This window comes from Anopheles gambiae, chromosome 3, assembly GCF_943734735.2.
Source record: "Anopheles gambiae chromosome 3, idAnoGambNW_F1_1, whole genome shotgun sequence".
In the NCBI taxonomy this organism is placed as follows: domain Eukaryota; kingdom Metazoa; phylum Arthropoda; class Insecta; order Diptera; family Culicidae; genus Anopheles; species Anopheles gambiae.
This window is the reverse complement of record NC_064602.1, coordinates 26,167,298-26,188,618: the sequence shown is the minus strand read 5'-3', so window position 1 is coordinate 26,188,618 and position 21,321 is coordinate 26,167,298. Positions and strand designations below refer to the sequence as shown.

The 21,321-nt window shown below is 44.5% G+C and overlaps 4 protein-coding genes across 11 annotated transcripts; 1 reads left to right on the top strand and 3 right to left on the bottom strand.

The window, feature by feature from the left end:
• Nucleotides 1-1,859: 1,859 nt before the first annotated feature.
• On the bottom strand, nucleotides 1,860-10,474 carry LOC1280091 (ATP-dependent RNA helicase me31b). Of its 4 annotated transcripts, none has more exons than XM_061661753.1 (7): nucleotides 10,308-10,452; nucleotides 7,683-7,699; nucleotides 5,944-6,935; nucleotides 5,781-5,859; nucleotides 5,271-5,649; nucleotides 4,261-4,908; nucleotides 1,860-4,029 (listed from the first exon to the last, which is right to left on the bottom strand). In XM_061661753.1, the coding sequence occupies exons 3-7, from the start codon at nucleotides 5,988-5,990 to the stop codon at nucleotides 3,860-3,862; spliced, it is 1,323 nt and encodes a 440-aa protein (XP_061517737.1). In that variant the 5' UTR covers nucleotides 5,991-6,935; nucleotides 7,683-7,699; nucleotides 10,308-10,452; the 3' UTR covers nucleotides 1,860-3,859. The 4 variants fall into 4 exon arrangements, with proteins under 4 accessions (XP_061517737.1, XP_061517736.1, XP_061517739.1 ...); XM_061661752.1 differs by having other exon boundaries at nucleotides 5,944-6,174; XM_061661755.1 differs by having other exon boundaries at nucleotides 5,944-6,171.
• Nucleotides 10,475-14,530: 4,056 nt separating this feature from the next.
• On the top strand, nucleotides 14,531-15,266 carry LOC1280090 (ER membrane protein complex subunit 5). The gene is made up of 3 exons (XM_319892.5): nucleotides 14,531-14,730; nucleotides 14,796-14,848; nucleotides 14,934-15,266. Exons 1-3 carry the CDS (start codon nucleotides 14,655-14,657, stop codon nucleotides 15,171-15,173), a joined length of 369 nt encoding a protein of 122 aa, XP_319892.5. The 5' UTR covers nucleotides 14,531-14,654; the 3' UTR covers nucleotides 15,174-15,266.
• A 16-nt stretch (nucleotides 15,267-15,282) lies between these two features.
• On the bottom strand, nucleotides 15,283-17,434 carry LOC1280089 (T-cell activation inhibitor, mitochondrial). Its single transcript, XM_061657553.1, has 4 exons — nucleotides 17,312-17,434; nucleotides 16,637-17,233; nucleotides 16,231-16,543; nucleotides 15,283-16,166 (listed from the first exon to the last, which is right to left on the bottom strand). The coding sequence occupies exons 1-4, from the start codon at nucleotides 17,332-17,334 to the stop codon at nucleotides 15,546-15,548; spliced, it is 1,554 nt and encodes a 517-aa protein (XP_061513537.1). The 5' UTR covers nucleotides 17,335-17,434; the 3' UTR covers nucleotides 15,283-15,545.
• A 147-nt stretch (nucleotides 17,435-17,581) lies between these two features.
• LOC1280088 (plasmolipin) lies at nucleotides 17,582-20,547 on the bottom strand. 5 transcript variants are annotated; one of them, XM_061657818.1, is made up of 3 exons: nucleotides 19,852-20,547; nucleotides 18,489-19,004; nucleotides 17,582-18,415 (listed from the first exon to the last, which is right to left on the bottom strand). In XM_061657818.1, the coding sequence occupies exons 2-3, from the start codon at nucleotides 18,873-18,875 to the stop codon at nucleotides 18,272-18,274; spliced, it is 531 nt and encodes a 176-aa protein (XP_061513802.1). In that variant the 5' UTR covers nucleotides 18,876-19,004; nucleotides 19,852-20,547; the 3' UTR covers nucleotides 17,582-18,271. The 5 variants fall into 5 exon arrangements, with proteins under 5 accessions (XP_061513802.1, XP_061513804.1, XP_061513803.1 ...); XM_061657820.1 differs by having other exon boundaries at nucleotides 18,489-18,995; nucleotides 19,852-20,484; XM_061657819.1 differs by lacking the exon at nucleotides 19,852-20,547 and adding an exon at nucleotides 19,171-19,768.
• Nucleotides 20,548-21,321: the final 774 nt, after the last annotated feature.

Below are 21,321 nucleotides of genomic sequence, written 5' to 3'. Positions count from 1 at the left end.
CACTGATCCCAAAAATAGAGTAAAACAAAGATGGGGCCGCGGCTAAGACTCTCCCTCCTCCTTCATATTCGCACTCAGTGCGCGTTTGTCGCTGTTGTTCCCTTCTGTTTTGTTATCATCAAAAAAAAGCTTTGCAAATGACTCCCGTGATCATGATCTTTAGGGGATTTCCTCGACTGACTAAAGCTCTACACGCCTCGAACTCTTTACACTCACAGGCCAAAGGGTGTCAAAACTGGCAAGAATTGGATTTGATGCAAAGCCGAAACTCCTTTCTCTTTGTGCGAGCAGGCTTGTCATGTTAGCTTTTGGTTTTCAGTTCAACAATTGTTATCGTCAGTCTCAATTATTGCATCGCATGCATACACCCGAACTAACTGCGGCCCAAACGCAAACTGATGGTGCAGCATACAGCAAAGAAACACATTTGCAGTCGTCTCATTTCAAAGGTTCATCACCTCTGTGAGCCATCAGAGCAAATTCGGGGTTCTAAAATACGTATCCTGCACATTGCAACCATCCTCTTCCTGTTCGCATGGATCCTCAATAGTCTCATTAAAATCCAGTTAACATGTGGCACAATGGTCAGGGAAGAGCACCACTTTAAGAAGGGGTGCACATTTCACCTCGGAACCCTGATGCGCGCTCGAAAATTTTCCAAAAAAAAAGGTGCTTCAATTCACTGCGCAAAATTTCCACCACTTCTTCTCTTCGACACAAGGAATGGTCGGGGGTCACGCGTTCAATTCTTGTTAGTATCTCCAGTTTACCACCGTTCCAAGTATAGGAATATAATCCTTCTCGTAGGAGCTCTCTCCCAGACTGCTTCCGATTGGGACTTTTTCACTAATGTGTTCCTGGCTTGTCTGTGGTGTTACAGACACTTCTGATTTCAATATATCCATGAGCTGATTTGTGTGGATCGTTTTTTTTACATCATGGTTTGTATCTTATCCCTCTCCACTTTCTTCACTACACACCCGTCAAATTCGGTCTCATTGTTGTCGATATTGTTTAGGTATCTCTCTCTGCTTCGTAAGTAGATTGTTGCAGACTTTTCTCACCACCGTCTCTCCCTCTTCTTTACAATCTTAATCGCTAATATTAATCTATTGTTCATATGTACATTGTGTTCTCAGCTCTCCTTTTCTCTCTCTCTCATTGTATCTCAGCTTTTCAATATGCTCTTTTCTCTTGTTCCGAGTGCGTTATCCAAAAAAAAACATGCTTTTCTCATATGGTGTTCCATCCGTTTGTCACGGTTTTGAGAGCTGTCTTCCCGCATCAACACGTTTCAAACTGAGTTTAGGTTTTTTTGTTTTACAATCGCATACTATTAAACAAAACAAATGTATTGAAACTACTCCTGGTGCTTCAACATTGTGCTCCGTCCGTGTGCTTTACTGTGCTCTTGATAGCAAACCGTACGTGTTGGCAGGGGCAGCCCCGCCTGCCGTGTATTTTTTTTTTTTCTCGTTGTGTACATCTCACATTCCAATACCAATCATATTCCCAGTCATACGCTTATCACACACATTCATGGACCATCAGTCCGCTTCGGGGTCGTTTCTGCTGCATTGCACTACGCAGTAGTACACCGATAGCAGAGATAAGCGTCCCTAGCGGGTTTTGGTTGCCACACACAAACACAACACACAACTACAACACGGTGGTCACACGTTTCCCGCGATAGGGGAAGGTTTAGCACAGCAACAGAGCAACACACACCACACGATTGTGTCAGAAACATATATGTGTAGTATCGACCCATGATTCTTCCGTCGAGAGAGAAATAACGATTACGAAAAAAAAAATAATTCAAATGTAATGCGCTCAATAATACAAACAAACAAAAAATCTGCGTCCAAAACAATTTCCTCCATTTTGTAGTATTAGCCGTTTGACTCACATTCCGATTCGAACATAATCTTATCAAACCAAGAATTCCTGATTTCTTCCCACGCTATTGTAACCACGTTTGTTGTATACGGTTTTCCCTCTGTCTGCCTACTATATTCTCATCCCTTCCACAGAAACGTTTCATTCGCTTCTTCGTTCATCACATTCTAAAAATCCATCCTTTCCCCTGCTGTGCTTTTGCTTCCCGCAGTTTTGTTTTCCAAATTTGCCTCTGCGCGCTCAACAGGGAGCCCACACACACGCGCAGACTGATCGGTTTACTCCTTACTGCGCTTTTCACGCTTTTCCTTTGCTGGCTTCCCACCTTCCTCCCTCTCTACGCTTGGCTGTAGTAGTAGTAGCTGATAATGCATGATATAATGGTTTTGTTTTATGATTTTGGTACCGAATATGGGAGACACAAAGAACGATACGGGGACGGGGGAACGAAGAGAGGAATGATGTACACCTGACCTGATGATGTGTGGTAAGAATAAATACGCATTCGTCTGTTGGCCTATAATCGGGATAGAAAGTGTTCTCTAACGTTTTGAGCAACGACACCGAATGACGATTGCCTGTTTCACACGACAACAACAACAAAAAAATGCAATCACACACAATTTCTTACGCTCTCCAACATCGATAGAAAAAGTCGATATACGTAAAAAGTAATTGCAATCGTTTGGATGTGATGACGATGAATCGCTATACACAGCAGAGAACGTTCGGGCACTACACGTCACGTAGGTAACGGTTCTAACGCCCCCCTGTGTGCCTGCCCTGTACGCAAACGATCCGCCTCCCTCAGTATGCGCGCGGTGAATTTTGTCAAAAGAGTTCAATACTCTTCCCTAACAAATGCCTCTGAGACTCTTCTTGCGTCGCCTAGAATCGAGCCTGATTATCACACATAGAGCTCGAATTGGACAGGACAGAACGCGGAAACTCTGGATTGCTCTTACACGGTGGTGTTCGTTTTGTCCACGCAACCCAACCAAAAAAAAAAAAAGTACACAACAAGCAGCATGTACCCGGTATTATTTTACCCGCTCCTCGTGTTCTGCAGAAGTGTGCAACACTGTCCCAATGACATTTCCTCGCATTCTCTAAAGAGGAATAAAAGTTCATTCCAACATTAGGAAAGGAGGAAAACATCATATCTTTAGTTTACACGCGACTAGCGCAATCTCAAAGGCATTGTTGTTGAGAAAAGCAATAGCGAGAACTTTCACGATTCGATTGCACGATAGCTTACTGAAAATTTGCCGGTGCGGTGCTTCTTCTGTACGATGGCGAGAAGCTTTGCTCTGGCCTTAAGAAAAGTGATGACGACGTCTGAATGATTCTTGACCTTTTTGTTCTCCTTCGATCTTTCAACACCCTGGGGCAGACACACCACCGCCTCTCTATTGCCTCTCTGTGTACGTTGTTGTGTTCTGTTAACATTGTTCTAATTTAGGTTCTGTAAAATATCTGCTTTTCCTCATTGTTTAAAGTGCGCAAGCACCGTACGGTACACACACGCGCACATACCTTGGCTTTCTGGCATTCATGATGATAACGAAAAGACTTACATTAGAATGCTCCGGCTCATCAAACGTTTCTTCGACTTATTTGGCTTTCTCTCTTCACACATTTCCTACTCTGTGCGACGTACGTTTGCTGTGTTGTGTGTTTGTAGTTTGTACACTTCATTTCTCTTCTCCTTCCTCTTCTCGCTTCCCCTGCCTTTCGTTCTCCCGATATTCCAAAACCTTTCAGAACCACCACACCTTCCTTCTCTTCTTCTTCGTTCTGTCTCTCTCTCTCGCTCTGTGCAAAAATTAAATGTTTTCTCCGTTCTTGGTACGCCCCTGCGCGCACCATTCTTCACACCAACATTCTATATATCACACACGCCACGACTCAGCTCACCCTTCTCACCCTTCTCCACCTCCTTCTCCTTCGTTCTTCTTACTTATTTACTGACGTTTTGCTCCTCTTGCGTGCTGTTAGGATCATCCGGCCGCGGTACGTACAGTGCCGGATCGATCACCTTCGGGATGGGCTTAATTTCCGTGCCCAGCTCCTTCTCAATGCGGTGAAGATCGAAACGATCCTCGTAGGTGATTAGATTGATGGCGATACCTAGTTAGCATGGGCAGAACATATAGTTTACAATTAAAATTTTGCTTTCAAATACTTTCACATTCAATCGTGACAATAGTGCGTGGTGCGCAATTGATGCATAAAAAAAAAGAAAATGTAATTGAAACACTTCCCAGAGCTTGACGGTCACAGCGAAATGTGGTGAATCATGTAGCGCGAAATGAATCGTACAAACATAACAAATGTAAAAAGAAACATGACAGTACTTACCCAAATGTCCGAAGCGTCCGGATCTACCGATTCTGTGCAGGTAGGTCTCTGCCATCTTGGGGAAATCGAAATTAATTACAACGTTCACAGCCTGTACGTCGATACCACGAGTGAAGAGATCGGAGCAGACCAGATTCCGGCACAGCCCCGACCGGAAGTCGTGGAACACCCGGTTCCGGTGGGCCTGCTGCATGCGGGCGTGGATGTAGTAGCAGCAGTAGCCCAGCTCGGTAATCTTTTTCGCGAGCAGTTCGACACGCTGCGTCGAATTGCAGAAGATGATCGACTGGTTGATCTGGAGCTTCGAGAAGAGCGTGTTGAGACAGTGCACCTTCTGGCGCTCCTGCACGAACGCGTAGTACTGCGTGACGCCCTTCAGCGTCAGCTCCTCCATCAGGTTGATCTCGTACGGATCGCGCAGATGCTTCTCCATGAAGTTCTTCACGCTCAGTGGGAATGTCGCGGAGAACAGCAGGATCTGGCGCTCCTTTGGCAATCTCATTATGACATGATCCAGCATGCCTTTGAAGTCCTGCGACAGCAGCTTGTCCGCCTCGTCTAATACTAGCATCCGGCACTGGGACATGTTGGCCACCTCCTTGTCCATGAGATCGAGGATACGGCCGGGCGTGGCAATGATCACTTGCACTGTTGGGTGTGTGTGTGTTGGTCGGGTGGGTCGGGAAGAAACACAGAAAGAGCAAGAAGGGATGTATTAATCATCATATTGTAATTAAATACCGGAAACGACTGATCGATAACGCATAATTAGTATCTCAACGTTGATTAGCACAGAGCGTCAGAAAATAGGCTGTAAGTTAGCATCATACACACATTCGACCGCACAGTGGCGCGCCGATGCATGTCAATGGCTGAGGGAATTATTCATCACATGCTCATGCAAAAATCACGTGCGTATCATTTCAAACCAAAAATTTACACATAATTATCACACAAAACCGAACAGCGGCAAGAGAGAAATGCTTTCATACGAGGCAAGAGTAGCATACCTTTCTGATAAATTCTCATGATATCATCCTTCAGGTTGGTTCCACCGGTCGTCACCATGACGCGAATGTTCATGTGCTTCGCCAGCTCGATGCAGATCTGTGACGTCTGCAGGGCCAGCTCGCGCGTCGGCACTATGATCAGTGCCTGAATGTAGTCCTTGGTCGGGTCGACCTGCTCCAGTACAGGGATGCTGTACGCGCCCGTCTTGCCGGTGCCGTTCTTCGCCCGCGCCAGGATGTCCTTGCCGACCAGGGCGATCGGGATGGCCGCCTCCTGGATCGGGGACGGTTTCTCCCAACCCTTCTCGAAGATGCCCATCAGCAGCGGCCGCTTCAGGCAGAACTCCTCGAACTCGTTTCCTCGGGTATCAGTAACATCCTGTGCAAAGGGAATTGAGACAAAAAAACGTTAATTTTGTTGGACAGAAGTGTCGGTATGATTTGTGAAGCTGCAGATTCAGATTCAAAATGATCGTTCACAGTGGCGCGTGCTCGGCTGGATTTACTTACACTAGTCTTAACTCTAGTATCTTTGGGCGGTATTTTAAGTTTGGCCTTCCATCCCATGTCACCAACTTTGTTGTTCTCGCTGCAAAGGGAATAAATGCAAACCAAGATTAGCAATAAAGTTGGAAAAGAAGCAACGATCAAACCCATTTTGAACTACACTTACCCTTTCTGGCTGAGATGATTATTCGAATTCAACGTTTCAGTCATCATGACGCTGACACAAGTTGACTTTTAGCTCTTGATTCTTTTATAAACTCCGTTCACTCTCGCTCTACTTTTTGAACAATAGAAATTTTCCTATTTTTTGTGCACCACACACACACACAGGCGCACCAATTTGCTTTGCCTTTCGCACGAAATTACAAGTAGACTAATGTTTTGCCGGTATTTGCTGCTGATAGTTTCAGTTTAAAAACGATAAACCGAAAACAATTATGACTTGCCGTAGTAGTGGTAATAGTAGTAGTAGTAGTAATAGTAGTACTAAGTATTAGCAATATTTTACACTGTACCCATTTGCGCCACACGGTGGGGTTCAACACAGGGGTTGTGGTGTGATTATTCTGCTTCCGATTTTGTTTTCTTTGTTCGCAAGACGAGTCTCCTCTTAACCTTTGCTTTTTGACTACGTGACACACCTACGCCGCCGCTGCCGGGGTTCGGGTACCGGGGGTTTTGTTTTGCACTTAAAATTACAGCTTTCACCTTATACCCACACACTTACTGCCTAAAGCCACTACCGATCTAATATTCACAATTTTTTCGTTTAATGTTAATCACTTGATGCCCGTTTGTCGTTCTTAGCTACGCAGCCGACAGCATCTGCTTGGTTGGTGTCTCCTCGTGTCTGCCTTCTCTCCCTGCTTCACAGCGGGTGCGCCGAAACGCCACACATACACACAAATCGCCACGTTCTGTTGAAATGTGTTTCTTTATCGTGTGATTGTGATTTTGTGTGTTTGTATATACGTATATTATTGTTGTAGGAAGAATGTATTTTCTACGCTTTCAATCTGATCTTTCTCTTTTTTTCCCCGGGGGCACTTTTCTTCACCTTCGCTTGAAACCACCAATCCTTTTTATGTTCGCCGTGTTCGACCTGCTTTCTTCGCTACACATTTAGCGCTTCTCCACACACACACGCACACACACTTGCTGCTTTATCAAACGTAAATAAATTAAAAAAGTCTTTTATTCTCACACCGTACCTTGCTCTGCTATGCAAGCCGGCTTTCACGTGCAATAGAGTGAGTGTGTGAAGGGGTGCTTGTAACGTATTTTTCAATGTTTATGTTTTTGCGCACGTTAACCTCTCACTAAGCACACACTGTTTTTTTTTTTATAATAACACGACCGGGAGCGGGTGATCTATTGCTCTTCACGTCCGCGTATACAATATGATTGCACAGGTAATAGTAATGTATGATTTTTTTTCTTCTTCAAATTCTTCTCCCCTAGAAGAAACGTGTGTTCCGGAAACGCGATCAATCTTAACCCAACAAAACAAGCTCTGGAAGAAATCCTCTCTCGCTCTCTCTCGTGTAGCACAAAACTCTAACCAAAGAGTCTGCTGAATCTGCTTTGGCGATTTTGAGCCGTGGAGGAGGAAGGATGTAAGGTTTTATCGTCGATCGAAATCGAAATCCAAATTTTGCTCTCGCGATGTAGACAATTTTGCCGTGCGTGTTCGTACTCAAATCGCACACACACGCGCAAACTCACGCACACGTGCGCTCGCTTAAAGCGGTTGAAGTGGATCGTTGTGAAGTGCGTACTATTTCTCAGTTTGCGCCTATCGTTCTCGCACACTAATGGATGCTGGTGCTTCCTTATCCTTTAGAAAGGGTAGGGGAGGAACGTTGTTTTTCTCTGTGCCACAATATTCCCTTCTTTTGTATTTACCGGTTCAGGATAATTCGCTACATGTGAAAGAGAGAGAAAAAATAAATAACAAACACATCTTTATTAGTTCATGAGTATATAATCTAGATTTTTTGTTGTTGTATACAAATACATAAAATATTTAATTGCATCTAAAGACCTATTCCTTATGGATTCTGACGGCCACTTCTCTCGGACCTTGAGTACAGGGACAGGCAAATTGAGGATGGTACGCAACGGAAACGACCCTCGCGTCGTTTAGGTAGCCCAGTGGGTCTATTTTCAGCGGTTTTAAGCTTTCCGGCAAGGAACACTGCACATAAAAGTACTTCCATTGAAGGTCATTGAAATATGTCACTACCTGCCTCAGTAGCAATACAATTTTTTAATACACACGTGTACGAATTTGTATAATAACATGAAATTAGTTGCAGTTGGTTAATCCTAATCCGCCAACAACGATTAGTTTCATTAATTTACTACATTAGTAAATGTTAATATTTTAGAACAAGTGTGTCTAAGTAATGATGGTACATTTGTCTACAAAATTGGGCTTCCATAGCAACCATTGCCGAAAAATTCAACCTCTTATTTCACACTATCCGTTCGAACGGAGGGGTGTGTAGCGGGAAGTTAATCAAGTGTCACAATTGTTTATCTTATCATCCTTGTTTGCCATCCAACAAAATGAAGGAAAGGCTTTCTCTTTTCAATATAGTGAAGTAGTACTACTTAACCCACACATCGATGTGAATTCTCTATTACAACCATGTTTCACAAAAAAAAACACCACCATTTGCTACACCGGTGAACCCCACACGAAGGTAAAAGTAGGCACTGAACCTCCGGATTTATGCGAAATGCTCGCGCGCACGTGTGTGTGTGTGCGTAGCATGTTAAAGAAATGCAACGTATTTGTAGGGGGGTGGGGGTGTATATTCTCTCTTCAACCCCATATTTTCACCCCGCCGTCCCCCCGAGGGGTAGATCGGAGCCAAATGGCAACAGTGGTTACGAATTTGGCAAAACGGACGACGCGCGTTAGATACTGCTGCCTCATGCCTGAGTTTGTATGTGTGTGTGTGCATGTATGTGATGTGTGTGCGTGTGTATTTGTTTCGGCCATTGCAATGATGATTCGTTTGTCTGTCTCTCTGTGTTTTGCGAGAAAGCTTTAAGATTCGCGTATTGTCCCCTTGCTCTCCCCCTGAACAAACCCATCTAGGAGAGGGAGAGTTGGCAGCGTTTGACTGAAACTACAATTCGCAGTGTTTTTTTTATTATTATTACCCTAAAGTTTCACGATGTATGTGTGTGTGTGTGTGAGCGTGTGTATGTGTGTGTGCGAGAGTGCGTGCAACGTTATACGCGAAACAAAAGTTAACGCCACGGAAAAAGAGCGAGAGCAGCAAACACAACCTCACATTCTTGAACAAAGCTCCTCTGTGTACGACGTTCGTCAACCCGCTCCCCTCTATCCCCTGCTCCCAATACCTTTTAAAATACGCATCTTTTATTAATGAGTTAATGATTTTCACTAAAGAAAACTGTTTAATTTGCACCACTCCTCCCTTCCTACACACGCACAACGAGGCAACCGTACCCGCACACCAAAAAGTGAGGTTATGTGCGTTCAACCTCTTCACCTCGTCGAGGGTTTTCGGTCGTTTGTGTTGCCAAGCCAACATGGATGCTGACTGGAGAGGATGGATTTCGGGACTTTCGGGACAAAAAATCCCGTCCAAAACCTACTCCTTCCCCTGTCCTGCGTGTGAGTGTTAGATGGTCAGAGGTAGAAGATAGCCTCCACCGGAAAGTTGACGTGACCGACCGTTCGAAGAAAAAAGGGAACGAAAAACGCACTATCAACACGTCACACGAAGCCCTACCGCTTCCTTCCCATTTCCTCGCCTCCTCCTAAAAGCCCCTCAAACGCACGCTTCTTTTTCTGCGCCATCTTCGCCGTTCCTTCGGCTTGGAATGGTATTAACAGACCAAGTAAAGCGATATTCCTAAATTCACTCACAAAGAGTTGTCGCGTTTTTAATGAAGTTAAAAAAACAATGAAAATTAAGCAGCAACGATGAAAATCAGGGTGGACGTTAAAAAAACCAAGCCACCATCGAACCTCGCGATCCATCTTCTCTCTATCGCCGTCGTCCACCATTGCAAATCGGCTCACGCCAGGTAGCGCGGAACTTTCTCTTGGGTAACACACATACACACACGCACACAATGTACCCCGCAAACGGACCGGACTTGTAAAATCGCAATTTCATTCAACCATTTTCGGCTGATTATCTTGCTCGCTCGCGAAGGCCACGAAACTGAAATCCTTCACCCCTTCCCAATCCCCTGAGAACACTCGCTGACCTTCGGGCCGGCAACGAAAATCCCTACAAAAAAAACGGGAGTTACGTCGCACCGCACCACTTTGTTCCAAAAAACCTAACCATCGCTCTACACGGACACCAGAAGCGCACGGCGGCGGCGGCTGCCATTTACAAAAAAAGTGTACCCGTCCGTCCGTGTGTGTCCCGTGCATGTCGTCCATTTTTCTTCCATCGCACATAGGAAAAACGTGCTGCACCGTCATTTTACCGTGAGATAATGCCCTTTCCGTGTGTGGTTTTCCAGCACAATTACCTTTTTAAGTTTCGCACGATTTCGATTTGCTTCCTTTGCTGCTGCTCAGTTTAAATTTTTTCGCTTGGAAATATATTTTCTTTGACTTGGAACTTTTTTCTTCTTCTCTCTCGATTGCTTCTTTCTCGATTCGCCAACAATTCTAAACTGCGGGCAATCTAGCAGTTCGCTACTCGACGCCGCACAAGCTGCTCGATTTATTTGTGTTCCGGGCTGCTCGACAGGCTGCTCGAACCAGTGTGGCCAAATTCTTTAGCGGATTTCGGTAGAAGCGTCTAGTTTTTATTTAAATTTTATCGGTAGTTTTCGCACCGCCAAACTGACGTGACACTTCGAACAAAATGAGCTTCAAAAGTTGTCTCCTTTTTGTTTTATTCAGGAGGAACGGACAAGTTGACTCGTTATTTCAAATGAAAATATGTTAAACACTAGCGCCATCTCTATAATGATTCCCCAGGTGCTTAAACTTCTCGTGAACAACTCGATTTAACCCATTGCCTCATATAAACGCTTGAAAACATGGGTAAGTGAGTGAACAACGATGTGTTGAAGCGTTGAAGTTTATGTCAGAACTTCGGTAGAAGCCGGACAAACAAGAAGCTTGTAGTTTTGTCCTCAGTGAACAACAACTAAAACACTGAGTAAGAAGAAATAAACGATCTACAGTGGAGCGCCGTTTATCCGGGCTTCTCGGGACTTGATCTCGCCCGAATAAGCGAATAACACGGATAATGAGTCAAATGATATATTTTATAACCAATTCCTGATAAGGTTGTGGAAAACCCAAGCGCCACAGATTAAGCTTAAACGACTGGAAAATTTAATATCCATAGAAAAAAAAAAATGAAAGCTCCACAGCTTCATTGGTTTGATCAATAGATGGCGTATTAAAACTGATTATTATATTGCTATCCTTTTCTTACAATGTGTTTCGGCAAGTTTCATCTTATCATGACCTATATAGCCTTCTAACTTTCCGAGCAAAAATCTATATGAATGGTCGTGTGGTCAGATACGTGGGTATCAACACCAACGACCATTACTCAAATCTCACTTGCTTCAGTGCTGGTGGTTTCCGTTGGAGTTTAGTATTTAAACAATCGTATCGCCGTTCTAGTTCTAGCGATGCATAACTTCAATGCGAAACCATACAACAGTACAGAGGAAATGAGAAAGCTCTCCTCCAAGCGAGGAAGCTCAACTGGTTGGGGTATCCCACCAACAGAGAGCGCCACCAGCTTTTTTGCTATTTTTAGAATGCATGAGTCGTTTGCCGTCTGCTAAACGAAGTCTTTCTATATTCCGTTTAGGTAGAGTGCTTGAGTCGTTTAGAAACCGTTTAGTGGTCGTTTAGTGGATTTGTGGCACTTGGGAATTTTCTTATTTTTTGATAAAAATAACCCAGTTTTTATGTACTACATGTTTTTCCAATGAGAATATTTAAAATTTGGCATGAATTATAGTGTTTTTTGTTATGACAATGTGCTCTGATAACCGCTTTTTCAAATATCCTCCTGCGCACGAAATGTCACCTTTGTATTGAACTGTCATTTCTCAACAGCACGGATAAACAGAAAGCCGGATAAAAGGTACCCGAATAAACAACGCTCCACTGTATCTAGGAGTACCAGAATAGCGGGGATTCGCATGGACCAACAAAACAACATGAAATGTGTTTTATAATGAACTTTTTGTTTGATATGGATTGAAGACTACGAATGTTTTGTTTTGGGCCGGTAGCTAGTGCACAACGTGATGACAATTCTCAAAATGGCACCAGAAAAAACGCTTCACACTGACATTTCAACTGTTATAATAAGCTTACCCAAGTGCCACAAATCCACTAAACGACCACTAAACGGCTCCTAAACGACTCAAGTTCTCTACCTAAACGGAATATAGAAAGACTTCGTTTAGCAGACGACAAACGACTCATGCATTCTAAAAATAGCAAAAAAGCTGGTGGCGCTCTCTGTTGGTGGGATACCCCAACCAGTTGAGCTTCATCGCTTGGAGGAGAGCTTTCTCATTTCCTCTGTACTGTTGTATGGTTTCGCATTGAAGTTATGCATCGTTAGAACTAGAACGGCGATACGATTGTTTAAATACTAAACTCCAACGAAAACCACCAACACTGAAGCAAGTGAGATTTGAGTAATGGTCGTTGGTGTTGATACCCACGTATCTGACCACACGACCATTCATATAGATTTTTGCTCAGAAAGTTAGAAGGCTATATAGGTCATGATAAGATGAAACTTGTCGAAACACATTGCAAGAAAAGGATAGCAATATAATGATGAGTTGTAATACGCCATCTATTGATCAAACCAATGAAGCTGTGGAGCTTTCTTTTTTTTCTATGGAAATTCAATTTTCCAGTCGTTTAAGCTGAATCTGTGGCGCTTGGGATGTGTATGCAGGGATTGACAGACGTCTCCCACAATGTCACCCAGCAAAAGTGATAAAAATCAATCTTCTAAATATAGTGGAGCGCAGTTTATCCGAGCTTCTCGGGACTTGACCTCGCCCAGATATACGTATCTCACGGAAAATGAGTCAAATGATATATTTTATCGGCAATTTCTGATTAATTTTTGGAAAACTATATTATTTTTTAATAAATATAACCCAGTTTTTATTGACTTCATGACCGCGCGGCTACATGAGGTGAAATATACAGCGAAATGAACTATTTGACAGGCGAAATATCTGACGGATAAAGCATCACAGCAACCAGCTGATGTGCAATGAAAACAAATAACGTGCACAAAATCGTAACTAAATCCATTGAATAACTTCAATATCCAGTACTTCGTCAATTTTGAGTCAACAGTTCACAATTTCTTCCAATTAGGGAATGTTCTGCTTAAGAAGATATTATTTTTAAGTGATTTTCGAAAGCGGATGTTGTGTCTCCCCCAACCCTTTTGCTGTACCTGTCAGATATTTCGCCTGTCAAATAGTTCATTTCGCTGTATATTTCACCTCATGTAGCCGCGCGGTGATTTTCCCATAAGAACATTTGTAATTTCCCAAGTGCCACAAATCCACTAAACGACCACTAAACGGCTTCTAAACGACTCAAGTTCTCTACCTAAACGGATTATAGAAAGACTTCGTTTAGCAGACGGCAAACGACTCATGCATTCTAAAAATAGCAAAAAAGCTGGTGGCGCTATCTGTTGGTGGGATACCCCAACCAGTTGAGCTTCATCGCTTGAAGGAGAGCTTTCTTATTTCCTCTGTACTGTTGTATGGTTTCGTATTGAAGTTATGCATCGCTAGAACTAGAACGGCGATACGATTGTTTAAATACCAAACTCCAACGGAAATCACCAGCACTGAAGCATGTGAGATTTGAGTAATGGTCGTTGGTGTTGATACCCACGTATCTGACCACACGACCATTCATATAGATTTTTGCTCAGAAAGTTAGAAGGCTATATAGGTATGGTTAAGATGAAACTTGTCGAAACACATTGCAAGAAAAGGATAGCAATATAATGATGAGTTGTAATACGCCATCTATTGATCAAACCAATGAAGCTGTGGAGCTTTCATTTTTTTTCTATAGATATTCAATTTTCCAGTCGTTTAAGCTTAATCTGTGGCGCTTGGGTTGCTTGAATCATCGTGTTTTTTGTTATGACAATGTGCTCTTTTAGCTGCTTTTTCAAATATCCTCTTCGTAAGGCAGCGGTAACCGCTGATGCGGGCTTGCGTGCGTTTTCTGAAAATGTATGGAATTTGACACCCGTAGTGGGTCAGCAAGACACCCGTAGTGCACATTTAGCAACAGCATGCGTCAGAATCAAACAATTTTGATTTTTCCGCACGCACGCCCGCACGCCCGCAGTAGCGATTACCGCTACTTAACGCAATGCCACCATTGTATTGAACTGTCATTTCTCAACAGCGCGGATAAACGGACAGCCGGATAAAAGGTACCCGGATAAACGGCGCTCCACTGTATATACACCTTGGTAGGAATACAAAAAAAATGGATTTCTGGTCACTCTGGCTCGGACGCCATTATCCGGGCTGCAGGCGAGTTTACACGTATTCGAGTTGGATAGTGAAGCACTTTTGGGAGCATTATTTATAATTTGCCGTGCGAATTAAGAATACTCGTGTTTTTGTAAGTTGTTAACAAATTCATTTCTATTTATTTGTATCGCAAATCAAGTCAAACATGAGCTAATAAGCTATAAACACAGTTTTCGTTCCACAAATTTCACTGGTCTGTCACTGGCACCGGTGTCAGCAGCGTCCCAGTGTGCTGTCTTTTCACATTTTTGTAAACAAATTATCCACTTTTCCATACCATCGGGACCTCCAGCAATCATGGCAATTTTCAATAAAATTCAAATCGTGCTCGGATTTCTGTCCCTGCTTCATGCGGCTTACTCCGCCGCCCAGCGTAAGTGCCCGTACACTGATTGCCGAAAGCTCCAAATCGTTACCATCTTCTCCGTATCTTTTCAGACCGTGCTTACCTTCGGATCACGGAACAGGAATTCACCCAGCTGCCGATCGATGTAAGAGCAGTGACTGTTGTGCATTTTTATCACCATTATATATGCCTTTTTCGTGTTGTTTCCCCCCGTTCAATTTACACAACAGATAATTTTCCAAGCGATTGCGAGCTTAATCTACATCATCTACAACATCCTGCAAGTGGTGGGCGATTTCAAGGAGATTCGTGCTGCGGTTGATTTGCAGGCGAAATCGTGGGAAACTCTTGCAAACATTCCCTCGTTCTACACGTTCAACCACCGAGGCAAAGCGCTGTCCCCAGTGTACGAGCAGCCCGATCCGGAGCAGTACGATCGTGCGTACACGACGGAATCGTATCTGGATTAAACCATTCAACCAAATACTAAACTCTAAATAAACCCCCCGAGTGTGGTCCACGTGGTGTACATCATGCTGCGTGAGGTGTGGATAATATGAAAATCGAAGCATATTTTCATTTTAAATTTTAGATAACGTCTTTAAAGGTATTACACCTTCATAACATGTCCTTTGTTTATTGTCTTTCAACGCTACGCACGACGCATCTGAATAACCTAGCTAATTGAATTTACACACTAAACCCGCGTTTTACGTTTCTCGGAAAACAGCTTCAAAACCTAGAATCTCGAAACACATGGCACACACCAGTTACAGCGGTTGAATTGACCGGTCCGAAAAATGATTAAAAATTGACTTCGACCCGTATCTCCCGCTCCCGCCCTATTGCTTCCAATCCCACGGTATACAGACCGTGCCGTCCGTCAGCACCGAGTAGTACGTCGTGATGGTAAGATTCAAATCGGCCAGCTCCAGCTGACCCCCTCCGGCCAGTCCGCCTTGCGCCAGCAGCTTCTCCAGACACTCGATCATACGGTCGGGCGTTACGGAATCGTCCTTCGTCAGCGACAGCAACCGGAACTGGGCCACACAGCGTGCGTGCAGATCGCGCTCGATGTGCTTTTGCCGGTCGTACGAGCTTTGTTTTTCGAGTGCCTCCTCCAGATGGTTCGTAAGAAAGTCGACCAGCAGCGAGCCGGGACAGGTGGCCGGCACTATTAGCTGCCCGGTAGGGCTTACCATGAGTGGGCCGGCTTCCGATTCGACCACCAGCTCAAACTTTGACAGATCGGTGGGCCACGATTTGGGGAACTTTGATTTGCCGAGATAATCGAGCAGTGCGGTCGTTATCTTGCGCAGATGCGAAGCGTACGCCATCGCTTGCGCTTTCGGCATAAACTTGCGCCGTCCGATGCGTATGTTGCGCAGCACCTGGGAGAGCGCGAACTCGTACGCTGGCAATTTTCTGAGGTAGCTATCGTGTTTATCAATCGTTTTAATAAGCTAAAAATATGAATACAACAATTAAATGGCATAGAACGATTATGTCCATCGCTGTCACCTTTACCTCCAACCAATTCCTTTGCACATCGCCCGTAAACAGCATCACGTTCCCTTCGAGGCTTACGCCGGTAAACGCGGCAAACACCACCGTCCGATCTTTCAACCCATCCAGCGCACCCGGATGCAGTTCGGCCAACTTTTCCAGACTTTTCAAGCAACCCCGAAAGTGCTCCACGTTCCAGCCACAGTCGTAGATGATCTCACGCAATCCCAGCCGCTTCGTAACGTCCTCGCGCAACTTTTCCACCTCCTCCTGCAGCTCCTGCACCGCTTTCGTGCGCACCGTAGCGGTGACGACATGCTTCCGCAACCATTTCCTGTGTGCGCAAACCGAGCACAAAAACCGATCAGTTATGTAATGTGTCAAAGAGCGTAATCGTTACCGGGAACGCAAAGCTACTCGCCCTTACTTTAGCGTTTCATTCTCGCGCACCTTCTTTATCCGAAATTGGAACAGATCAAACTCCTTCTCGAACGGGCCGGAATCGTCCGCTTCCTCTTCCTCCTTGCCAAAGTTGTACTCGGATCGCTTTTTGTAGTAAAACGATTGATGCTGCTGCTGCTGTTGGAAGCCTTCCTCGTACGGGCTGCCGCTGGACGAGGTGGCCGTTGAGCTAGGTTTAGTCGCGGGCATCTTATCCACATACTCCGTCGGCAGGTTGCAGGATTCGAGTATTCGCCTCAGCACCAGCTTTGCGTCGACCGTACGCTCCAGCGGTACCTTTATGAGATTAAACGTCCCCCGGTCCTGCGGCGCATTCGAGGCACGGATGTAGAACGGAAGGGCGCGCGGCGTCGACGGCAAGATTCGTTTCTGCGTCAGCAACGATTCCAGGTGCGCACTGAGCAGTTTGAGCGAGTCTTCGTTCACCTGCCGCTGCTGGGGATAGCGCCCGAACAGATCCGGATGGACGGCGAAGTAGAACGGCCGCAGGGCGGTCGCTACCTCGGACGAGCTGATCATCCGGCGTACTAGCAGCGTGCCCGGAACCGCATACCGGTGCGTACTGGAAAAAACGGAACACAAAACACAAAGGGGTAGCTTTCTAGCATCGCTCGTATGGTTTGCATGCTACGCGTTTTACCATTTCCCGATGAAAATGTACATTCCGAGCCGTACGAAGGAGGTTTGTTGCGACGGAGAAAGACCCACCACTCCGCACAAAGTTTGTCAACAGAGTTCTGCTGGTGCGAAGCAAAACAACACACTGACAGCTGATCGCTGTCAAATAGATACTAGCTACAGCGGCTAGTTCAATACTCGAATGTTGAAAGAGCCGTTAAAATGAACAGTTTCGAAAAAATTTGGTTTATTTCTATCATTTTCTTTCTTTTCAAGTGAGCTAACGCAACAATTACGATACGGTGTAAAGTGTATTCAGTAAAGTAAGGTTGTTTCTACATTGTGATCGCCTCTAAACCTCTCCTAAGCACATCGACATACTACAAAATAAGCCACATTAATACACATTTGCACATTTGTTTTGTAAATAAATGAGTTTCAAAACGCATCCTGTGGCAAGGACGACGATGACGACGATAACGACGGCCGACAAGATTCGATAAGAGGATTCCGTTCCGTTTTTCGTTTATAAATATACAAGCACACAAATACACACAAACACACACTGTTATAATTTCGATTTTGTAAAAGCTATCCCGTTTCGGTGACTTTCGGTGACTTTGTAAGGCGCTGTACCGTTTTTGGTGGTTTATCGCTAAGGCTTAGCTTAAAGGCATTTCGAATTAAAATTACTTGCTAGGTTAGAACAAGCTACGGTAAAACACTAGCTCCTTGTAGCATTCGATAAAAGAAAACCGACCGCCGGTTCGGCAACAATAAACACCTTTACATACGTTACACGGGGTAAAAGACGTTAAAATCTATACAAAAAACAACAAAAGAAACTGGAGCAAAAGCGTACTGTTGTCGCAATATTTCTAAGCAGCCCATCAGAAGGAGACCACGATGAGGAGATTTGGAGTTAAGGAGACTGTGGTGAAGTGCTGCGTGTAACCCTAGATTGCTTTGATTCGTTTTGCTTCTAAGCGGTCAGCGTGGAAACCGTTTGCTGCTGTTGCTGCACGTGCACGGTACGGGAGCCTTGGGCGATTTCGCCCGCCCGAACACTTTTAAACTTAAGGAACGCATCGACCCCGTACCCGATCATGGCACAGTATCCAAAGAACTGGAAAATAAAGGAAACAATTAACTGTGTGTTCTTCCAAAAAAGAACAAGAGGCACCGTGCCCCCAACTTACCGCGGCCGCCTGAAACGCTTCGATGCTGGTCGAGGCCGCCACCGAGGCCGCTATCATGTAGAGGGCGGCCCAGCCGGCACAGAAGTACAGCTCTATTTTTAGCCAGGGGATTTTGTGAAACTTTTCGCACACGTGAAACAGATAGAACACCAGCATGATGCCGCTGAACCAGAAGCCGAGCATCGCGACCGTGTTGAAGAACGACCCCTGGGGCCGGTAGCTGAAGTACGAAAACTCGATGCAGATGAAGCCGATGAGATTCAGCACGATGCACACGATCTTCACGATGCCCGGGATGGTGCGGACGTACTCCGGGTCGTACCGTATGTACGGCTGGACGACCGTTTGCTGCTGCGTCACGGTGGCCGTTTGCGTGAACTCACTCATGGTGTGTGTGTGTGTGTTTGTTTGTGCTTTTTTTCCCTTCCTTTCACAACTGCCGTTCTAATTATACTACAACGCTTTCTTTACGGTCTGCTACGCTGCCCAGGGTGTTTGATGTTTCTCCTGGAATTACTACGAGAGGGTGAAACAGTAAAGGGAAAGAAAATGCAAGCATTACAATAAAGAAAAATCAATAGTCCTCCTAAGCTTTTGTCGTCAATTAATCATTCGGCCCTTTCGTTCGTACACTTGGCGCTCGATCGATAAGGAGGTAAAGTGAAAGCAAGAAAAAACCCACCCCTATTTTCATTCGCATTTGACCACCTCCTTCTAATTTGGAAGCAAAAAACGTTTGGAACGGCTCGAATTCATTCCCGGGACATACACACAAAACGGACCGACCTTGGAGGGCGTTGGAGAGACCAACCCAAAAAAAAAACCACCTGCCACCGTTTAGCGACCAGTTGCTAAACGGATGATGCTGATGACGACGACGGCAAGTGGTGTGTTAAATTCAAAAAACTTTAAGGGCGTGCACACACTCACACACTCCGATCAGAGTTTCGTTTTCTTGCCACCCCCATTGCCAACACACAGAAGGGGGGGGGGGGGGTATCGTGGGTGGCCCTAATTTAATAATAGAGAGAACGCGTTAAATTGAATCAACTAAGCCATACGGCACACGATCCACACACAGTCAGCACAGTCTAGCGGTTTATGTTGCTTTAGTTTTTAAAACACACGCTATCACATGCGCTTTTGCGTTTGTGCGTACTCGCGCAAAAAGGGGGAGGATGTAATACGCGCACCAAAACACCAAAACACACAAACACACACCCTATACGCAACAAGTATATGACTCAAGACGGGCTGGTAAAGACGTCGCGCGTTCTGCTGTGCCTACTATGTTCACTTGCCTACCGCGAGATGCTGATGTCATGGATGTCTGGCTTTACCTTGACTAACGCTATGAGCTCACCTAGGCGACACGATTGAAGTAGAATGGTGAGTGCGCGATGTTTATTATTATTTTTTGCGCAAAAGGCGATACTTGTTGAGGCGTTAATACTGGTGCGCCCGCCGACGATCGGACAAGACTTCCATCGAGAATGCTTCGCGTACGGGTGCCCCAAAATGCTCCAGAAGCAACCCAGGCACCGCCAACAGTGCACACTTTCACTCGGTCTTGGACGGATGAACGATGGACGATGGACGGCTGTGGCATACACACATGGCACGAAGCGCAGCACGCACGCACTGCTGTGACCACTGCTTGCGCTGGGCTGGGGAAGCGAATCTGTCGTGTCGGGTGCACCAGCAATAGTAGTAAAAGAAAAACGGGGCAATTTCACATAAACACAGACACGGACGCGGCGGATACGCTTTCGGTGTGGTTTTTCGTTTGTTTTGGTTTGTGGCGCTTTTTTTTTTTTGTTGTTCGGTTCGGGAGGCGTATATTTCGTGCGTAAGCAATGTTTTACTATTTTCTAGCGTATCGCACACTCTCTCTTTTTCACTCCCTCTCTCTCTCGCTCTCTTTCTCTCTCTGGCGCAACACACAATCAGCAATGGTTTCGCCTCCACTCTGTGGCGACTCGTTGATAAATAAAAAGGAAAATAAACAAATGACTATGGGAGGCACCCCTGCGGACATCACAACCCCGAACACCAGTGACGTTTGGCAGGACAAAATTAAAATAAATATTTTTTTAAAAATAATAAATCACAATGTGGAAGTAATGGTAAAATTAAACAACAATCGTTTCATTTCAAGTAATCTTTAGGGGGAAAATAATTATTTTTTAATTTTCCGTAACCATTATTTTCTAAATTAACCACCCATTGTGCCAGCGCTTCTCAAGAAACAGGGGTTGTCGTACATTATTTCACCCCTTCCAGGAAAATTGCATTTGAAGCGTTTCTTTTCAAGCGATTCGTAATGTTTTGAATCAAACGGATTTAATTTGAAATTCTTGCACAGTCTTTCCTCGAGCTACGCAACACTTGAGTTACGCATTATTGTTTACAGTTCATACGTCAAATCGGTACTCCAAAAATGTTTAAATGCAAAATAAATATCAGTTTTGCTAAAAGTTTAAAATCGCTAAGTAAACAGAAATAACCAAATTTTCTAAACGAATTGTATAAAACACGTAATAAAATGCAAAAAGTGATGAAATTTAATCATAAATAACTACATATTCATAATTCTCATTTTGGCTGAAAAACGTGATATTCGGCATACACAAAAATTCGAAAAGCGTGAATGTCCCTGGCAGGCAATTATCGCGTAACTTGGAAAAAGACTGTGTTTCAAAATCTTAAACTGAAAAAAAACTTGTAGCAAACAATATAGTAAATTCTATTGGAAATCTTGAAAAGGTTTGAATAGCAATAAAATGCTTTAATAATTTTAATTAAATAAAGCTGGATTCATAAACAAATATCA